Source organism: Ctenopharyngodon idella, chromosome 4, assembly GCF_019924925.1.
Source record: "Ctenopharyngodon idella isolate HZGC_01 chromosome 4, HZGC01, whole genome shotgun sequence".
Taxonomy (NCBI): Eukaryota; Metazoa; Chordata; class Actinopteri; order Cypriniformes; family Xenocyprididae; genus Ctenopharyngodon; species Ctenopharyngodon idella.
This window is the reverse complement of record NC_067223.1, coordinates 15,454,087-15,473,307: the sequence shown is the minus strand read 5'-3', so window position 1 is coordinate 15,473,307 and position 19,221 is coordinate 15,454,087. Positions and strand designations below refer to the sequence as shown.

Below are 19,221 nucleotides of genomic sequence, written 5' to 3'. Positions count from 1 at the left end.
TGTTTGTTTTACAAGAGCACAATGCACATTCTCATCATTATTTTTGGTCCTTTATATTTTCATTTTGCACCAAATAACTCTGCTAGGACACCTAGAAAATTAACTTTGAGCTATTATGTGTCCTAAACATGTTTAATTTGCATGCACATGTGTTGCGGTAATGATTTTAGATGTGAGGGCTGATGGATTGCCTCGTCACAGTGAGATTAATTAATATAAGAGTATATGTGCTGTGATTGTGTACTCAACTACCATCAATGTAAATCAATGTTGTGTTACAAATGTGATATTTCCTGTTAAATATGCATATTAATGCAAGATAACCACTGTTTGTACCATTGCTGCATAGTCACCTCCGTCACTTTTTCTCCACTTAAGCTGTTTGCAGTTTCTGAAAAGTTTCTGAAGAGTTTGTCTGGAAGAATTTCAGTCATGTAGTTTTTCTCCATTAATGTCTGCCCTAAATCAGGGATTCATTATGCTCCCAGATGGAAACTGTTGTCATGGCTCAGAATTCATTCCTGGCGATTTGTTTCTCCATGACGGTAATGAGTCGTTGCTGTATTGATGCGCTGAGATGCAGGTCACGGCCCTCAGAACAGACTGACACAAAAGCTTGTTTTTTCTTGTCATGCAGCATTGAGACATCATCCTTATTCATCCGTGAGCCCCTGTGTGTCCTCACAGACACCCTCTGCTCCCTCTCAGATTAAACATTTTATATATATATATATATATATATATATATATTCGGGGTGTAACGGTACACAAACATGATGGTTCGGTATGTACCTCAGAATTGAAGTCATGGTTTTGTACGTTTTTTTTTTTTTTTTTTTTTTTATTAAACAGTGGTTTATTGAACAAATTGTGTCTCTCTCTTTAAATAAATTGAATTATAATGAACATTTTCTTAAAGATAAAAAAATATATATATCTCCGCTAATGCTGTAAACTATATACAGGGAGCCTTTCTTACACATTACTATAATATTAAAGGTTACAATTAACAACAGCGCCCAAACTATTAAATTCAGTTACTATTTATTTTTAGATATCATAATCAACACTCAAATAATAAAAAAAAAAAAAAAAAAACATGTGAATTGCACATAAGGCAGGTTTTGCATTAACTAAATCTAATTATAAAGTTTTTCAATTTTTCTACTCAAATTCACTTTCATAACTTGTTTTCATGACAAATTTACTTAAACATATATTAAGTAATTAAGACAATACTAACAGGTAAAATATATAAGCTAATATAGGTCATATATTTAGTGAAATGCTTAATTTCTCTAGTGTACTAACATGCTGTGGACACTGAATGACTTGCCTGAGGTAAATGTAATGTTATGTGAGATATTCTAAAGCTGTTTTATTGATTGTCTTTCTGCTGTTGAAACACTGGTTGAGAGATTACATGTAAACATATATGCATAGATCGTCTATTGTTCTTCTTCTTCGCTTTTTTCTGTTGTGGCAGTTAGCAAACAGTGTTGCATTACCGCGCGCGCCCCCTTCTGGATTGGAGTGTGGATCGCCTGTGACTGTATTTGTCATCTGACTGTGACGTGACTGTTTGAGATGAATACATGTACAGTTACACCTCTAATATATATATATATATATTATAAGCCAACGATCTCTGGTAGCATCTAGCAAGCCAAATTTGTATTAGATTGATTGTTAAAACTTTATAGTTATTGGTGTGAACATTCATAACATCCCAGTATGACACCACCAAAAGTCTGTTAATGAAGCCGTGCGAAGAACGTGCCATGCATTTTATTTTTCTTTCCCTTCTGCCACCGCCTGAGATGACATATTTTATTTTATGCTTGTGCACTGTAAGCACGCCGCCCTCTTGAACGTGTGCTGCGTCCCCCTCTTAAACCCATTACAGTGAGAGAATAATTGGCCCTTTTCTTCACCACATCTGCTCTTGCAAAACTTCAGATGTTCAGTGACTAACAAGCCACTCCATCACCCACCTCCGGGAGACAGTGAAACCTCCGCGTTAACATCTCACACACTTGTTCTTTTAATTGAGATTTACTGACAGTCCTGCATGTCGTCGTCCAATCACAGAGCAGGGAGGGAATCGCCCTCATCAGGTGTCCAGATTGTGCATCTCTAATCAGCGATTGTGAGCTGGAAGAAACGATGCGGCGTTATCTGATCAGAACCAGTGCTCGAGTGTGTGTTTTGTCGCCATTACGATGCTTTCAGAAGCATCTCGGCGGGAGCCCATCTGCTTCCAAATGAGCCTTTGTTTTGCTTTTCCGAACTTCCTCCTGCCATGCTTTTTAGGGCAAAAGAGCGCAAATACAGCCCTGCCATTACTGGCACAACAACAGCCATCTGCAGCGGTTACTATTAGCAACACCAACGCAGGGCCGCCTGCGCCAGACATGAGCAGATCTGTGTGTTTTTGTGCTGTATTTTTGTGCTCGCAGGGGAGGAACTACTTGACGGCTCTATCAAGCTGTTTTCTAACTCTGCTGATGTAATGTGCTGGTGATTGCAGGAGCAGGTGCAATCAACACATTACATTGCACCAAGATTACATACAATACCTAATGTTACTGTTTTTAAAATAACACCACACCTAAAGAGTACCACTGCGCTGAGAGTAGGTGGAAAGTGTTTCGTTTGCTATGTTTCCATCCAAAGTTGTGAATTTAACTCATGCGCAAAATTGGAATATTGCATAAAACATTTGCAAATAAAGCACAGTTTCCATCCCAAGATCAAAATGGTCACTTATGGCTCTTTTTTCCTACATCATAAATGACTTATGAGTGTGCAGACTAAACGCAGCAAAGGCTCATATTATCTTGCATTCAGAGGAGAATGACTGGTGTTTGTGAATGCAGTCCTGTGAGACACTTATTTGAGGTAATTATACCCAACCATTTTGATGACAGACTTTGGTTCAGGCATTTTAGAATGACCAAACCAACATTTGAGATGTGATTGGTCTGCTGGTTATTCCAGTTATCCAATCACATCCACATCACGTGAGATTTTTTTTGTTGCACGTTGAGGGATTTATTGGGATAAAAACAGTTATCCGCCTCAATTAAGTGCATACATTTTGTATGCATATTTTATGAATTTATGCTCATCTTGGTGTTTCCATTCAACTTTTTTTTTTTTTCCTTTTTTGGCGATATCCCAAAATTCCCATAAAAATAGGTGGTTGGAAACATAGATGCTGACTAGTTAATTAGTTCTACTGCTGTTTGATGCTTTGATGTGAAAGTAAACTGGAAACTGGAGCTTCTTGCGTACTCGAGACAAGTTATAAATGAACTGCAAAATAGACATTTGGCCCATTTACGTAAACACTGACTCTGAGTAATTGCATGGTACTTGTATTAATAAGTGCCCATTTCTCTTTTGCCACAACCAATCTGTGCTATGACCTATACGCCCAAATTATCCTTGGTTAACCCGCTTATGAAATATACAATCACTTATTCTGGAATCAAACTTCTCTAAGGAATTACTCCCTGATTAAGTAACAAATGAGGGGATTTGCTCTTTCTTTCCATTTGCACAGTTGAAACGGCTTCAGTAGATTTCTACATGGGCGGCTTATATTGGCCCTTTTTCTTAATAAGATAAGCCTGTCCAGGATTTGCCACTTTTTAGACATTTTTCTTAAACTGCACCCAAGCGTGTGATGTTTCTTAGATGTGAATGCCATGAACGTTTATTCTCCACTGGTTGTTCTTCAGAGACTTTTAAATTAAGATTTTATCAGCAGTTTGACATTTGCAGTGGGCCGGTATCTCTTTCAAACAGTACGGCATTATGAACGCTTTACAATGAACGAGTACGACTGACGTATGTGGCATATATCACTCTTTCCATTGAGTCATTTACTAATTATGAGTTGGGCTTTCAGATCAGATGATGTTGGAGAGAGATTCATTCATTCAGAGATGATTCATATGATTCATCTAAACTGAAATGCATCATTAGCTTTAAGACTGGCAGCGGCAGCTCGTTTCATTCATACATTCATATACTCGTATAAATGTCCTTTATCTTCTAAATAGTGTTTGAGAGTTAGGGTGATGGATGGTTTTTAGACTTTTCCTTCGGATAGCTTGTCTTGTTAATGTCAAAATTTGTTCCTTATCTTATTGTGAATGATATGATATTTCAAATCCAAATAAAAAGTTTGTCTTCATAATCTTAATTGAAATATAAAAATATTCTTGTCAGGCAATGCAGTATGTTGGATAAAGCTTTTTAGCCATTACTTAAGCATACTTGCATTTAAATCTGGCTCCATTCTAGTATGAAATACCCACTTTTCATAATTCAGCCAATTTCAGTGGGAAAAAATCAAGTCATATCATTTTTTTTTTCTTTTTTTTTTTCTTGTTGAATATCCAGTTTCACTCAGAATTATGCCATTTCCCGTGTGTTTTGACTTGGAAAATCACCACAGCATACATGATAATCCATCATGCCACATGTTCTGTCACCAAAAACTCAAGGAGAGGAGAGGTTCTTGTAGAAAGCTGTGCAGTGGCTGGTGTGAATGAGGGTAACGGGAGGGCACGAGGGCATGATGGCCTTTCAGAAAGGTCGTCTGCGGGGCCGCAGAGACGCGTGTGAATGGCAGACGCTCCGCTGGGAGCAAATGCTTCATTGTCCATTTTCTCCCTGAGCTTTTGAATGCCCACAGGAACACTGCACATTGAAAACATTGTTTATTTCCGGAAGAACCTTCCAGAGAATGTGAAACTAAATTTAGCAACTGGGTCACGTCAATTATTGTCACCTTTTATTCAGTGTTTTGAGACTGAATAGACATTTAATGATCATAATGACTGGACAGACCCCATTTCATTCCATTTTACTCAATAAATGAGATAATGGCTGTGTTCAGAATGGAATACTAGCATGCTGCACGCACTATATACTGCATTTTGTTTTAGTATGCAGTATGAAGTGTATACAGTGTTCTTTATACTCTAGTATACTGACATGAAATAATAGTCTGAAAAGTAATTTAAAAAAAGTTTATTGAACCTTTAGACAATGTCTAAAAGTCTGAAAAGTTATACTTGATACATCAGACTTTTATGGCTCGTATAGTATGATAAAGTGAGAATATGGAGCTCATACTTGAGGAGGGTGGAAAAAAAAAGCTCAATTTTATTCTGTATTTATTTATTTTTGTGCAATTTGGTGCAGATGCTGGTATTTATGACCAAAAAGTAATAGGAAATCTGATGGCTTGTAATGTAAATCAGTGAGATCTTTATAACAGTATAGCAGACTACTGACGTAAAATGCATATATATATTAGTCGTCACTCGATATCTGACAATAATATGTCTTAGTAAGGTGATATTTTAATGCTTAGTTTTATGATAAAAAAAAAAATGATGTATGGATAATCAAGTGAACCTAAGTTGGTTCATCTTGAAATATTACTAACAATATAAAAGTTATTAAATCCTTCATTTTCTTTATTTTCAATATGTTTTGCTATCATGTTAATCATTTAGAGCATTTTGAAATGGTACAGCTTTATAGGGTTAAATGTGGCTATTATACTTTTCTAATTCAGTTTTGTTTAAAAATCTCTTGACTTTTGGCAAATAATGAGTCAAAATTATTTCAGTTGCCCTCTTCATTGCATTATGGGATGCAATTTCAGTGTAGTGTGATATGGTTGTGGTCGTAGAAGTATGCCATGCAGATTGCATACTTGTACCAAGTTATGCATACTGCAAAAATATGTGCAGTAAATGTTATTTTGAACACATCCATTTTTTTTGTCACTGATGTACAGTATCGTCTTAACAGCTGCTGTTGTGTACACAGAAACCATTTTTAACTGGTTGCCCACTTCATTTTGATTCTCCCTACATACTGCTTCGCTTTTAAAATCATTATCACTTCCTGTCATGATCGCTCTTTCTCTGTTTGCTCTTTCTCTCCTAGCCTGTGGCTTGAGCTTTGACAAATTGTGTTTACAGCCAATTAGTGTGATTTGTACTGGGCTTGTTTGCCGTCAGAGTGAAGGAACAGTGGAAAACACTTGTTGATTTTATTTCAATAAAATAATCATTACTAAATTTCCCTTGACATCACTGATTGCTACCAAATACACACCCATTCTTATGTTTAGCTCTGTGCAACGGGGATTTGAGTGAATATACCGACATGTCCTATCATTTCCACAACAATATAAAAGTCTCATCATTCACAGTGACTCGTCTTTAATGTGGTGGTTTGTTTTCTGACTATCGTCTTTGTAGCCGGTGGCGAGGACAGAAAGCTCTTATTCATGAGCTCCATGTTCGACGAATGATCACATAAGCATATCTCTGTGAACGCTCAAACAGGCACTTGTGATTTTCAGCAATTTCCCTCATGCTGCCGCAGGCTTTCACAATGACACAGCAGAAAATGAGCTATCAACTCCTCTATGTTCTCCATTACTAACATTACTAGTTTTACGCCATTAATCAAATGAAGTGCACATCTCTTTGAAGAGCATGAGAAAAACAAGCCCAGGTTCACTTCATTTGTATCCAAGCTGTTCAAAGCAAACATTACTGCTCACAAAGTCCTCCCAATTTGTTGAAACTTGCAGTAAATGGCTCGTTCAGAAATAATCATGCAACATCATGCAGCATATACCCACATATGTTTTTTTTTTTTTAGTATTCAGTAACTTGAGCCATCCTGATCAACAGAAATGTGAACAATGGTTTACCTCCATGTTCCAGTAATCAATACAAAGTTTCTCCAATTTTCACAAAAAATGGACCAGATCATCTTCAGACCATGCCGACAAAAAAACATGGAATTCAAGTTGATTAGTCAAACCGTTCTTGAATAACGCGCAAATGAATTTGACGAAGAACACGGCAAAATGGACGTGAGGCTATATCTCTGCAACGCTTCAGCATATTCTGACCAAACTGGGTGTGTGTTACGACAACCACAACCTTTTGGCACAGTGCCACCTAGTGCTCAGGAGATTTGAAAAATTGCTATTTTTGCTTATAACTTCTGAACGGTATAGCCAAAAACCAAAAGTTGTCTCTTTAGAGTCAAACTATACCCAATTTTCCTATATCTGCCTTTTTGAATTTTGTTGTAAAAAGCTATATTTTTACGAATGTATTGACATATTGTTATGATACTGTGTGTCCATGCCCAGATGATACTCAAAAAGTTGAGACAGCGCCACCTTGTGGTCAAAAATAATGATTTAAAAGTAATAAGCAATTATGTCACATTTTAACCCGGGAAGCTAATGTTCCACCGGGTCAAAACTGACTCGAGAATCTGAAAAGTGTACAGTTTTTAAATACAGTATGTTGAATATCATTGGTTTGGTGAAAGATGGAGTGAAAAATATGACATGCAAAACTAAATTATTAGTGTTTTTTTTATTTTTTTTGCAAGAAACTTTTATGTGTACATCAGTGGGGAAAAAAAATACAATGTAGAATATGTTAAACTTGTGTTTTTACCATGTTTTTACTTGTCTCGGTTGCATTTAGGCACCGAAGTGGCAGCTGTATGTAGTTTATAAACCCGTCTGTGCATTATGTGTCCTCCTGATGTCAAGAAAATCAATCTGTGTTTAACATGCCTTAAAAAGCCGCTCAGAGTGCCGTGGTGTTGAGGAGATTGATGAAGACGTGCGTTTCCTTGACAGCTCCTCAATCATCCCATGTCGTCTCTGTCGTTCATGCCTATGGGTCGTTTTAGGTTTTAGGGGGTCTTGCAGAAGTTGGAGAGGCGGATGGACACCTCGTCCACAGCTGGACGTGTCCATTTGTTCTCCAGCACACCTGCTGTCCCTGCAGGCCCATGTGACCGAACCAAGCGAAGTGTGACTTCCTCGACCAAACGCACCTCTGAGTGACAGAGAGAGACTCTGAAGAACAGCGAGCTATTTTTATGCAATCTGCTGTTGGCCATGCATGTATGCATGAAGATGTCCCCGCAGCGATCTGTGTGTGACATAATGTACGGTGTCGTGTCACATGTTCTCTCCTGATACAGTGAGGAGTGTTAACTAGGGCTCAGCCCAGGCATGAACTTACATAGTGTTTCCTTCACCAGTAGCTGTTCTGCAGGAGGATTATGTGTCTCTGCTCAAGACCAGACTGAAAATCTTTATCTAATCTCCTTTTTGAAAGCTTTTAACCCTGCATTTGTCCTAAAGAAACAGGAACATATTGATTGTCCCTCGTTCACCTTGGACGAGATCTTTAGGTCTTCTGTGTCCTTTTGTGCTTCTCATCTCGAAATCTGTTCATTTGAAACCCACTAATAGCGATATGATTGACTCAATTGATTGATGAAACTTTGGATGCTGAAACCATTTGGGACGTTTCTGCGCTGTGTACTGGTTAATTTATTGTTGCCAAGGCAACATTCCACTCTGGAAGAATGCTAATCACTTTAACAACCGCTTTCCAATCCATCTTACGTCCAGTTGCTCGATGGGTGTGTGTGGGCATCAGCCTCTGCTGTGGCATTTTATTTCTTAACCGTTTTCTTAAAAACTAGTTTTGAGAGGGAATTTAAACTGTGAAGATCATATCCAGGTCATATTTCATATTTCACAGAAATAATATTTTGCAATAAAGAGAAGACTATTTATTTTAAAGAAATTGTATACTACTTAAATTGTATGTAGATCATTTTGTTTCTTAAATTTCCATCAGCATAAAGGCATTGTAACAAATATCACCATAATGTAAAAAATAGGCTTTACAATTTAAAGCATGCAATAATAATTTTATATCATTTATTGTTATTTATATAATATATATATATATATATATATATATAAAAAATTGTATGTTTATATAAAATTATATATTTAAAGTTAAAATAGTTACATTTAAATATAAATCTGCATCACATTTATAAAAAGTATATTATATATACATAACATACTTTTTTATTTAAATAAAATATATATATATATATGTGCTGTCATATCGATTAATTGCAATTAATTGCATCTAACAAGTTTGTTTACATAATGTGTATGTGTATATAGACAGACAGACATACAGTAAATATAATATATAATAATATATGTATACACTAAATTATAAGAAATAAATATTATAATAAATATACAGAGTGTACACATTATGTAAACACAAACGTTTATTTTGGATGTGATTAATCACAATTAATCGTTTGACAGCACTAATAATAAATATATATATATATATATATATATATATATATATATATACTTGTATGCTTAAAATTAAAATAAATTAAAATATATATTTGTAACAGTACACAAAAATGACACTTTAGTACGTACCTCGATTTTGAAGTCATGGTTCGGTATGTTTTCGGTACAGCAGGAGAAAAAACAATGTAATTTTTTTAAATAAATACAAATAAAAAAGACTGTCAATGTTGCTGCAGTTTATGATGCTGTTGCAATTTTTCAGTCGAGTTTGCAGCATCAAAGATTACCAATATAAACAGTATTTTCACATCCTGCAGGGGAAATTCGGAGTTTGAAATTGTTCCGCTCACAGAGATGTCCTGCTCATGCAGTAGTTAAAACATCACTATATTCATTTGATACGATTATTTGTACTGTTACACCCCTAATATGCTGAATTTGTTTGGAAAATACTAGGAATTTATGTATGTGCACGAGTGTTTTGTGTAGTTCTCCTCAACCTTGATTCGCTAGCCTCAAACCATGTTCTGACCAGCATGCCTCAGTGTGTCCACATGTTACCCAGCAGCCCTGTGACTTCTCCATGTAAGAGAGGAGCCTGTTGTGAGCGCTTATCACTGCTAAACGGCCTTGTTCTTGTGTGAACGGCCTCCTCTGTCCTCTCATGGCTCTGTCTGCGTGTGACTGGAGCAGTAATTGTATTTATTGAGACGTCGCCGCCTCATGTCAGAGAGGAAAAGGGTGGAGAGGAGAATGCGGTGGGTGTCTGTCTCCATGCTCTTGTGATCGGGGCGTATGACTGAGGAAGGCAGTAGCAGTGACTACATGCTTGGATTGGTGGTAAACAGCAGGAGTAGAGAGAGAGAGAGACAGGATTGAGGGGATACAGAGCCACCGGCGGCCCCCGGAGGGACAGACATGTTGAAATTCTGCACCACCCCTCGCTCAAGGTGTGTAGTTTTCTGTGAGTGTGTGTTTGTTCAGCAGGATGTTGCTGAGGAGATTTCTGGGTAGATGTCATCTGTTGAGTTTTCTTCTGGGATACATCACATTTGACTTCAGGCTTAAACCAGATTCTTAAGGTACATTCTGGTTTCACACGGGTTCTAACTGGTCAAAGCTGGTTTAGGTGGTCGATCAGCTGGACTGTCAGCTGGTGGGGCTGACGTCAGCCTGGTAGACCATTTTGCTCAGTCTGGTTGGGGTTGGGTTATAGTTTAGTTACTGTTATAATGATAACTATTTATGTTTATTCATTTAGTGGATGCATGTATCTAAAGTGACTTGCAATTGAGCAATACAACAAGCAATTCATATATATATATATATATATATATATATATATATATATATATATATATATATATATATATATATATACACGTTTTTTTATTTTATATATATTTTTATAATTTCTATTTATAATTTTATTTTTAACATCTTTTAATCACAGTATGAGTAATTTATCACATTTATTATTATTTTTTTTTAGAATTGATTTTTTTTATATTTATATTCCTGTTTTTAATCGGAGCATAAGTAATTTTTAACATGCATATGTTATTTATATTTTATTTATTTATTTGTTCATTTATTTAAAATAAATTAAACAGTTATTAAAGTATGTATGACAAATTTCGATATCACAGTATTAATGATTTTTAATCTATATATATAAAAAAGAAAATTATAAATAGAATTTATAAAAAATTTATATATAAAATAAAAATGTGTGTGTGTGTATACATACATATTATTTTTTTATTATTTTTTCATTTTATATATAAAATTTTTATAAATTCTATTTATATATTTATTCTATTTATATCTATTTATTCTATTTTATTTCCTTTTAATCACAGTATGAATAATTTACCACATTTGTTTTTTTATTTTATAATTCATTTATTTTATATATTTTTATAAAGTTTTTAAAGTTTTTTTCATGCATATATTTACATTTTATTTATTTATTTATTTATTTATTTGTTTATTTTTAATAAATTCATAAACCATTATTATAGTATGTATGACAAATTTCGATATCACAGTGTTAATAATTTTTAATGATCAATACTTGAATTCTATTATATATATTATATATATATATAATTTATTTTATATTTAACATTTTTATTTCTATTTATAATTTTCTTTTTCATTTTAATCACAGTATGAATAATTTATCACATGTATTTATTCCTGTTTTTATTCACAGTATACTTTTATTTTATTTATATATATATTAGTTACTATTAATAATAATATATTTAATAATGATTATTTATATATATATATATATATATATATATATATATATATATATAAATTTCTACTTATAATTTTATTTTTATTCATTTTTTAATCACAGCATGAGTAATTTATCACATTTATGTTTATATATATATATATATATATATATATATATATATATATATATATATATTTTTTTTTTTTTTTTTTTTTTTTCCTCCCTCTGTTTTAAATTTCTGGGTGTAAACCAAAAACACTAGAAGTTGCCTATGTTCACTCATAATGACACCTCAATTTTTAAGATACATTTTGACATTGCTTAACCTCCATGTGTATACCTGTCTCTGTGCAAAAAAATACAGATAGCAGATTGAAAAATACAGTGTGAAGATCATGCCATCATTTCCTCTGCCCTGTTAGTGACACTTAACCTTCAGACTGGAATGATCTTTTCTAGCAGCATGTAAATCACATTGCTAGATCAATCATTTCAGCTATCAAACGGCTCTTTATCGAGTGTCAAAGTGTGAACAGCAGTCTCATGTCTCTAATTCCCACAATTCCTGTTCTTTTCTCTCCTACAGTCACAATGAGCGAAAGGTGACCTGCAAGCATCCCGTCACAGGCGTTCCTTCGCAAGACAACTGCATCTTTGTCGTCAACGAACAGTGAGTCACTTCTTTCTCTCTCTTCACCGGCTCTTCACAGATTCCTGCAGCATTGAGTCAGAAACAGAGCGCTTTGTCTGAGATTCACACAAAAATCACATTCATGGAGGCTAATGTACTTCTCTACTGTTATATCACAGATAAGAAGGACATTCATTTTTTTGTGTGTGTATTTAATGTTGGTTAATTGGCGGTATAAAGAAATATGAAAATGAGAAAAAGTACTAAATACATATTTGAGACAAATTAGTTTTCTGGGTCACTCAGGATAAAAACGCAGTATTATTTTCCATTAGTACATGTTGAGTGAATCTTACAAAAATATGGCCGGTATTAAGTATTATGTATAATTATTATTATTATTATTATTAATATTATTTATTTTTATTTATTTATTTATTTTTTTGTGGTAAAATGTGACCTGTCATTATAAATGAATTAATGTATATTTTAATAATGTATTATTTTTATTTAATTATTAGTTATTTTTATATAAATATTAGTAATTATTATTTTTTCAGTGCACCTTTGCATCTATGTACATTATAATTTCTTTGATTTTTTGATGAAAAATTTAGGTGTGAATTAATACATAAATATGATATCATTATGATATCTTTAAGATACTATAGTTTGATTACTATAACTAATTTTTATTAATTTGAATTACATTTTATATATATATATATATATATATATATATATATATTAGTTTTTAAGTTTTTATTTCCATTTTAGTTTGTTTTTTTAGTACATCAAGTTAAACTAAATGAATACGGTTTCATTTATTTTATTTCAGTTAACATTAGTAAAGAAAATATTTTTTATTTATGGTTTTAGTTTCAGTTATTACTGTAACCCTGATGTATGGTGAAAATATACTTATTTTGCAGGTCATTTTTCAGCTCAAAATCATTATATACGTGAGATTGATTTGAAAGCATTGCTATTCTCGGCCCGTCTGCTAATGGATACAAGTGTTACTATTTGTGTGTGTGAGTGTGTGTGTAAGTGTGTGTGCGCGCGTTTTAAAAGAGTGAGCCACTAAATAGTCAACACACCCCCACATTTTCACACAAAGCCACTACCAATTAACAGGCTAGCAATTAATGAAGAGCTGAGAAGATGATTATGTGCACATATATATATATATATATCCGCTGTGGTGTTTAGGCAGACTGGAGCCGACAGGGAGTGAAGTCATGACTTTAGTCTGGGAAAATACGGTGGGAGTGTTGCTCTCCTCCTCCTCCTCTTCACAGCTCACCTCTCCTGTCCAACGCGAGCTGCTCTCCTGATAATTGTGCTCAGCCGAATGCCCTCAAACTGCTGGAAGAACGAGCGGAGGGCCTTAGCACTGTCAAACACATCTCTAGTCTTTATCTTGCTCTCTTTCTCTTTTCTTCTTCCTTCTCGACTCTCCTGCGTCCTCTAGCAAAGTCAACAACTTCCCTCCGCCGCCGTTTATCCAGCATGCAGCGCAGAACGACAGGTTTAATCTCTGTAGTCTCCATTCGCAGATACCAACTAAATGCCATAGATAAACTTCAAATCCTCTCGTTCTGAATCTGGCATGGAAAGAAACGTTTGTGCAGCAGATATTTGCATCTGATGAAGGCGTACGGCACAGTGTTCACTCTTGTTTCAAACCTGTTTGAACACACTGTGGAACACAAAAGCAGATGTTTTCTGCTCCTTTTCCACACAACACACATCTGCAACCCCCAAAGATGAGAGAAAATGACTGTGAAAGTTGTCCATATGACTTGTGCACTATATTACAGGTAGTACTGATATGAACATTTTGGCCAATACCGATAACCGATAATTCTTTATATTTGAAAGCCGATAACCGATATATTGGCCGATAAATCTAAATCAAAATTTTTGAATTATTTTTGAAAACAAAAGTCTCACCATTAAAAGTCATGTCTAAAGCACACAATAATAATGTTCTCATTATAATATTATATAGCCTGTATGACAGACTTGGCTGTACATTGCACTGTATTTTCCTTTTTGAAGTGATTTCAATCATATTTCAAACAATTCAAAACCATAATGGCGCATCTGAAGTGTCTCAGCTGAAGGAAATAATCCATTATTTATCAGCTTTAATATATCGGACAAATTTTCTTATGGACTGATAACGATAACATTAAAAATGAACATATATCGGCCGATACCGATATGGTGGCTGATATATTGTGCATCCCTAATTTCAGGCAGTGTTGTTATTGTTAACTAAAACTAAAACTATTAAAAATCATTTTTGTTCATTGAAATAAAGCTGAAATATATCAAAATAAAATGTATTATTAACTATTAGATAAAAAAAAAATACATGTAAAAAAAAAAACAAGTGAAAATTAGAATTTTGAAAAACTGAAAAGTTGAAATAAAAATAAGTTAAAGCTAAATAAAATATAAAAAATTACATGTTTAAAAACAAATAAGTTATTTATATATATATGTGTGTGTGTGTGTGTGTGTATATATATGTATATGTGTGTATATATAATATGTATGTATGTACATATATATGTATATATTCACATACATACATATTATATATATATATATATATATATATATATATATATATATATATATACATAATATGTATGCATGTACATATATATGTATATAATGTGAATATATACGTACATACGTACATATTATATATACATACATATATATACACACACACATTTATATATATATATATATAATGTGTGTGTATATATATATATATATATATAAAATGTGTATATATATATATATATATATATAATGTGTATATATATAAATGTGTGTGTATATATAATATGTATGTATGTACGTATATATGTATATATTCACATTAAAGAAACTTGACAATAGCATTTATAATAAATACTTAATAAAATTAAAATGAATATAATAATAATAATAATAATGATAGTATATAAATGGTACTAAAATAATCAGTATCAATAAGTCACACAAATCACAAGTCATACGATGATAGCGTTTTCATTTTGGGGTAAATTATTCCTTTAATAAGCTTTTCTTGTGTTTAGTGTTTTTCAGAGCAGAGTAAACTATAGCACTGCAAAATAATGAGAGAAGTTAGAGCCTGTTTCAGCTCCACGTTCTGCTTTGCTGATAATTGCAGGAGTCTTTTTTTCTACCTGTTTAAATTATCACCTCCATCTTGCTTTTTTAGTCGAGTTAATGAGATTTACACTTTTTACTCAGTGCGGTTTTCGACAACGTGAGAAAGTCGCACTTTAAGGTGTGCGTGCGTTTGTGAAATCTCAGAGCAGAGAGCGTGATACGAAGCTCACGCAGGTCTTCACCCTGAGACCGTCGGCTTCTCTTGCTTTGCTGAGACAGCTCTCTGTAGCTGAGACTGGAAGAGAATCCATTTTGTATTTCTTCCAAAGGATGAGATTGATACGGTAAAACTGACGCCATCGTTACTGTTCGCATCACTGTGCTGAGGAAGAGCTGAAAATAAGATGTAGTAATGGGAGTTTGGTTTCCGACACACGCTGTAAGTGGTCGACTAATCACAACAGACTGAGCCGTCTGACCAGTCAGAGCAGAGGAAGCTCTCAGAAAGGCGGGATTTAGAGAGACCAGATCCTTGATCAAAGCGTTTCAGGCACTGTGGAAAAAAGAGGTGATGCGGCAGTGTATATTATGAGAAAATTAAAGTGTTTTTTGAACATGGATGCATGTGATCCTATTGTAGGAGACCTGCTAAACAAAATTAGGAAACTTTAAAATAGCATAATAGGAGCACTCTTAACTATTTGTGAAATTGAATTTGTGAACGTTCAGCTCCTTAAGAACGCTCTCATCATCGAGCCATAGATTCTCTTCACGTTTCAGACTGTGTTTTATGGCCATTGATTTGTCTCAATCAGCTGGACAATAAACTTCTCCAGAGTATCGCCAGTCGAGGAGATTGATGCATCTGCCTCATACAAACCAATTGCAGGAGACATTTTGAAAACGGCAGTTTCCCCACCTTATCTTTTAATTTGCACAAAATCCCTTCTAAAATATGTTTAATAAGCATTATTGTGTCCAGAGCTTTTGCTTTCATGAAACAGAGTTACTGAGGCCCACGACCCCATTCTGCTGGTCTCACTCTAATTGAGATTCACACAATCCTGATCTGGTCGAAAAATTTCACACAGGCCTTGTTACGAGATCTAGACGCAGTCACTTTTACTACATGGCGACAACACGACTGCAGCGTTCGGCCTGAAGTGCCCTCGTTTCTCATCATCACAGTGGAACCTCATTAATTTGTGCAGTCATTTTTGTCACCCTCCTCATATTTCCTCATTTTTGTGCCACACTGTTGATATATGAGGCTGGTGTGTGCCATAATAGCACTCGCTGTGCCGTATAAATTCTGACTAAAGCTTCAGACACCCTCCAGTACTAAAACAGTTAAAGTCTCCCTGTGATGAAAATCAAGTTTTTAATGTTGTTTATATGCCTATGTGGTGTTTTTAATATGCTTTAAGACAAACCATGTGCAAATTCATAAGTCAGCACCATCGTTGAGTATTTTCTCTTTAAAACTGCAGTGATCTAAAGACAGTTTCATAAACGCGGTTTGAAATCGCTGGTGTTTGTGACTTGTAACCAATCACGTTAACGTGTGGGCGGGCTTTAGCATTTAGAAGCTAGGTTTTCCCGATATATTTTTCTGTTGATATGAAAAATTGTCTACATTTAGCAATAGAGTGGGTGTATGATGTATATTACGATGTTATAATGAACTTTCTCCACTGACATTTTGAGTTGTTCAAAGCGTTTATAAGATTGATTTTTAGAAGGCAGCTGTCTGACTCTGAAATGAAGAACGGGAACATGGTTTGTGTAACATTATTAGCTGTTTGATAACGTAGTCAATCAAGAGGCTAATCATATTAATTACCGTTATGTGTCCGACGTTGTGAAGAGCGATACCATTGTGCAGCGTTTACCTCAGTAAGTTGACCGAGTGGATCTCTGAGCTCGTGCGAGTGAGAGGAGGCGGGGCTAATTAGCATATTCATAGATCCGCATATACTGAATGAAGTAAGGGTTTCGAGTTACATTCAAACTATTTTAAGGTATGAAGAATTTAGATTTTTTTTTTTTTTTTTTTTTTTAATATGTCATTTTGGTGATCAAAGATGAGTTTTAAGGGATAAAATTATTGACTACAGGGGGACTTTAACTATGCAGTCATATTTGGGTGTTTCTTCACCTATATATATATATATATATATATATATATATATATATATATATGCATATTTTATTTTATATATCTTTATATAATATTTATATATTTTTTAAACATAAATATTATATAAAGATATATAAAATATATATAATAAGTAAATATATATATATATATATATATATATATATATATATATATATATATATATATATATATATAATATATATATATATATATATATATATATATATATATATATATATATATAATATATATAAGCTTGTTTTTACATCCAGATTATAAAATATAAAAAAAAACACATTTTCGCCAAAATGTGACATGTCAAATTATGTATTATTATGCAAACGGCATTTTAAACATTTTTGGGGAAAAAAATGAAAAATCTTTTTTTTTTTTTTTTTTTTTTCCCCTTTCTAGGATAATTTCATGGCTAGAATTGTATGCAACCTACATACACACATAATATTGAGTAATATTTACACACTTTTTTTCTGCATAATTTGAAACAATTATTGCAACTTGATTAGAAATGACATGCAATAAAATATAGTCATTGTAATTTTTGAAAAAAAAACAACAACATATAAATCATTTTCACACAGTAAATTTTTAAATTATTTGTTTTTTTAAAATAACTTTTATATCATTTTTATATAAAAATGTAATAATAAGCAGTTTTATAATAGATTTTCGTATTTTAGGACTGAAAGTCTTAATCTAAACATAAAACACATTTGAAAAGTAGTAGAAATAAATTGTTATAGTCAAATGTAATATTTTATTATCATTCATATAACAAAAAGAAGTGTTTTAACAACGCCCTTAATTATCTGCATGTATTATGTTCTCCTGCTGGTGATTGCAGTATTACACGGCTAGTTTATCTGAAGGGTGATGTTTGACAGATTGAGACGCCTTCAGCAACATCAGAACCTGCCAGGAACTTCAGGCCCGAGAGGTGACGATGGGTGTTAGGGGGAAACTTTGGTACAAACGCTATACCGAAGGTGTCTGTGTAATTAAACAGAAAATAATCTGTGCCGTATGTTGATCAGTGTCATTACGGAGAATCCAACATCTTGAGGCTAGCATTTTTGCTCCATTATAATTTATTCCACAACACCTTCACTCCTTTCTCTTTTTATTATTTCTCTTTTTTTGTTCTCTAACATTTCCCTGCTGGAAAATCCAGGTCAAATCAGCTGAAGGTGGTCAGGTTGGTCATCTGTTTTACCAGCTTAGCTAAACAGGTCAACTTCGACCCCACAAATTTGGAGCAGTTAAAGAAACCATATGAAGCCATCAGAATCTGCTTTTAGCTGGATTTCCCATTAATCTTCCTTTCATTGTGGTTCTGGTGAACTATAATTTGCTTCTGAGTTGTTTCAAAGCCCCAAATTATTATGCATTCAGTTCATTTTCTTTCCTTTTTCTGTTTTCTAGCCTGAATTGTGGGAAACTTGTCCATCCTGTTTTAAACAGGTAATGCTTTGCAGGGAGCCCTTTTTTGTCATCTCTTCCTGTAAACCTCATCCGCTTCTTTTGAGCCGCGGAGCCTCCATTCATCTCTGGTTGTTTTGCCATTCTGTCTCATTAATTCTGCTCAAACACTAACCCAAGGCGCTATTTGAACTGGATTGCCTGATATCCTGCTATGCATCGCTAATGTGGAGATATGCAAGATTTATGTGTGCCGTCCGATTTGTCTTACCCACGTTGAATATGAAACATGAAACATCTCCTTGTGGGGAGCGGGCGGTCGCTCTCAGTCAGAAATGAATTATGTTGTTCTCCGTCGCTTCGGCAGGGGTCCTGTAATCCCACGC

The 19,221-nt window shown here is 33.9% G+C and overlaps 2 protein-coding genes across 39 annotated transcripts in view; one reads left to right on the top strand and one right to left on the bottom strand.

The window, feature by feature from the left end:
• Positions 1-19,221, bottom strand: part of sypl1 (synaptophysin-like 1) — a 454,480-nt gene that overhangs the window by 295,499 nt on the left and 139,760 nt on the right. The gene's annotated exons all lie outside the window — the stretch shown is intronic.
• Positions 1-19,221, top strand: part of plekha5 (pleckstrin homology domain containing, family A member 5) — a 149,620-nt gene that overhangs the window by 82,299 nt on the left and 48,100 nt on the right. For 23 of the 38 annotated variants that reach the window (XR_007929730.1, XM_051890661.1, XM_051890660.1 and 20 more), the window contains 2 exons: positions 12,055-12,138; positions 18,839-18,877. Coding sequence is in view for 32 of the 38 variants with exons in the window: in XM_051890661.1 (XP_051746621.1) it covers positions 12,055-12,138; positions 18,839-18,877 (123 nt within the window). In the remaining 6 variants the exon portion in view is untranslated. Of the gene's footprint in view, positions 1-10,041; positions 10,168-12,054; positions 12,139-18,838; positions 18,878-19,221 lie in introns of those variants that run through there. The other 15 variants (XR_007929732.1, XR_007929731.1, XM_051890690.1 and 12 more) reach the window with 3 other exon arrangements.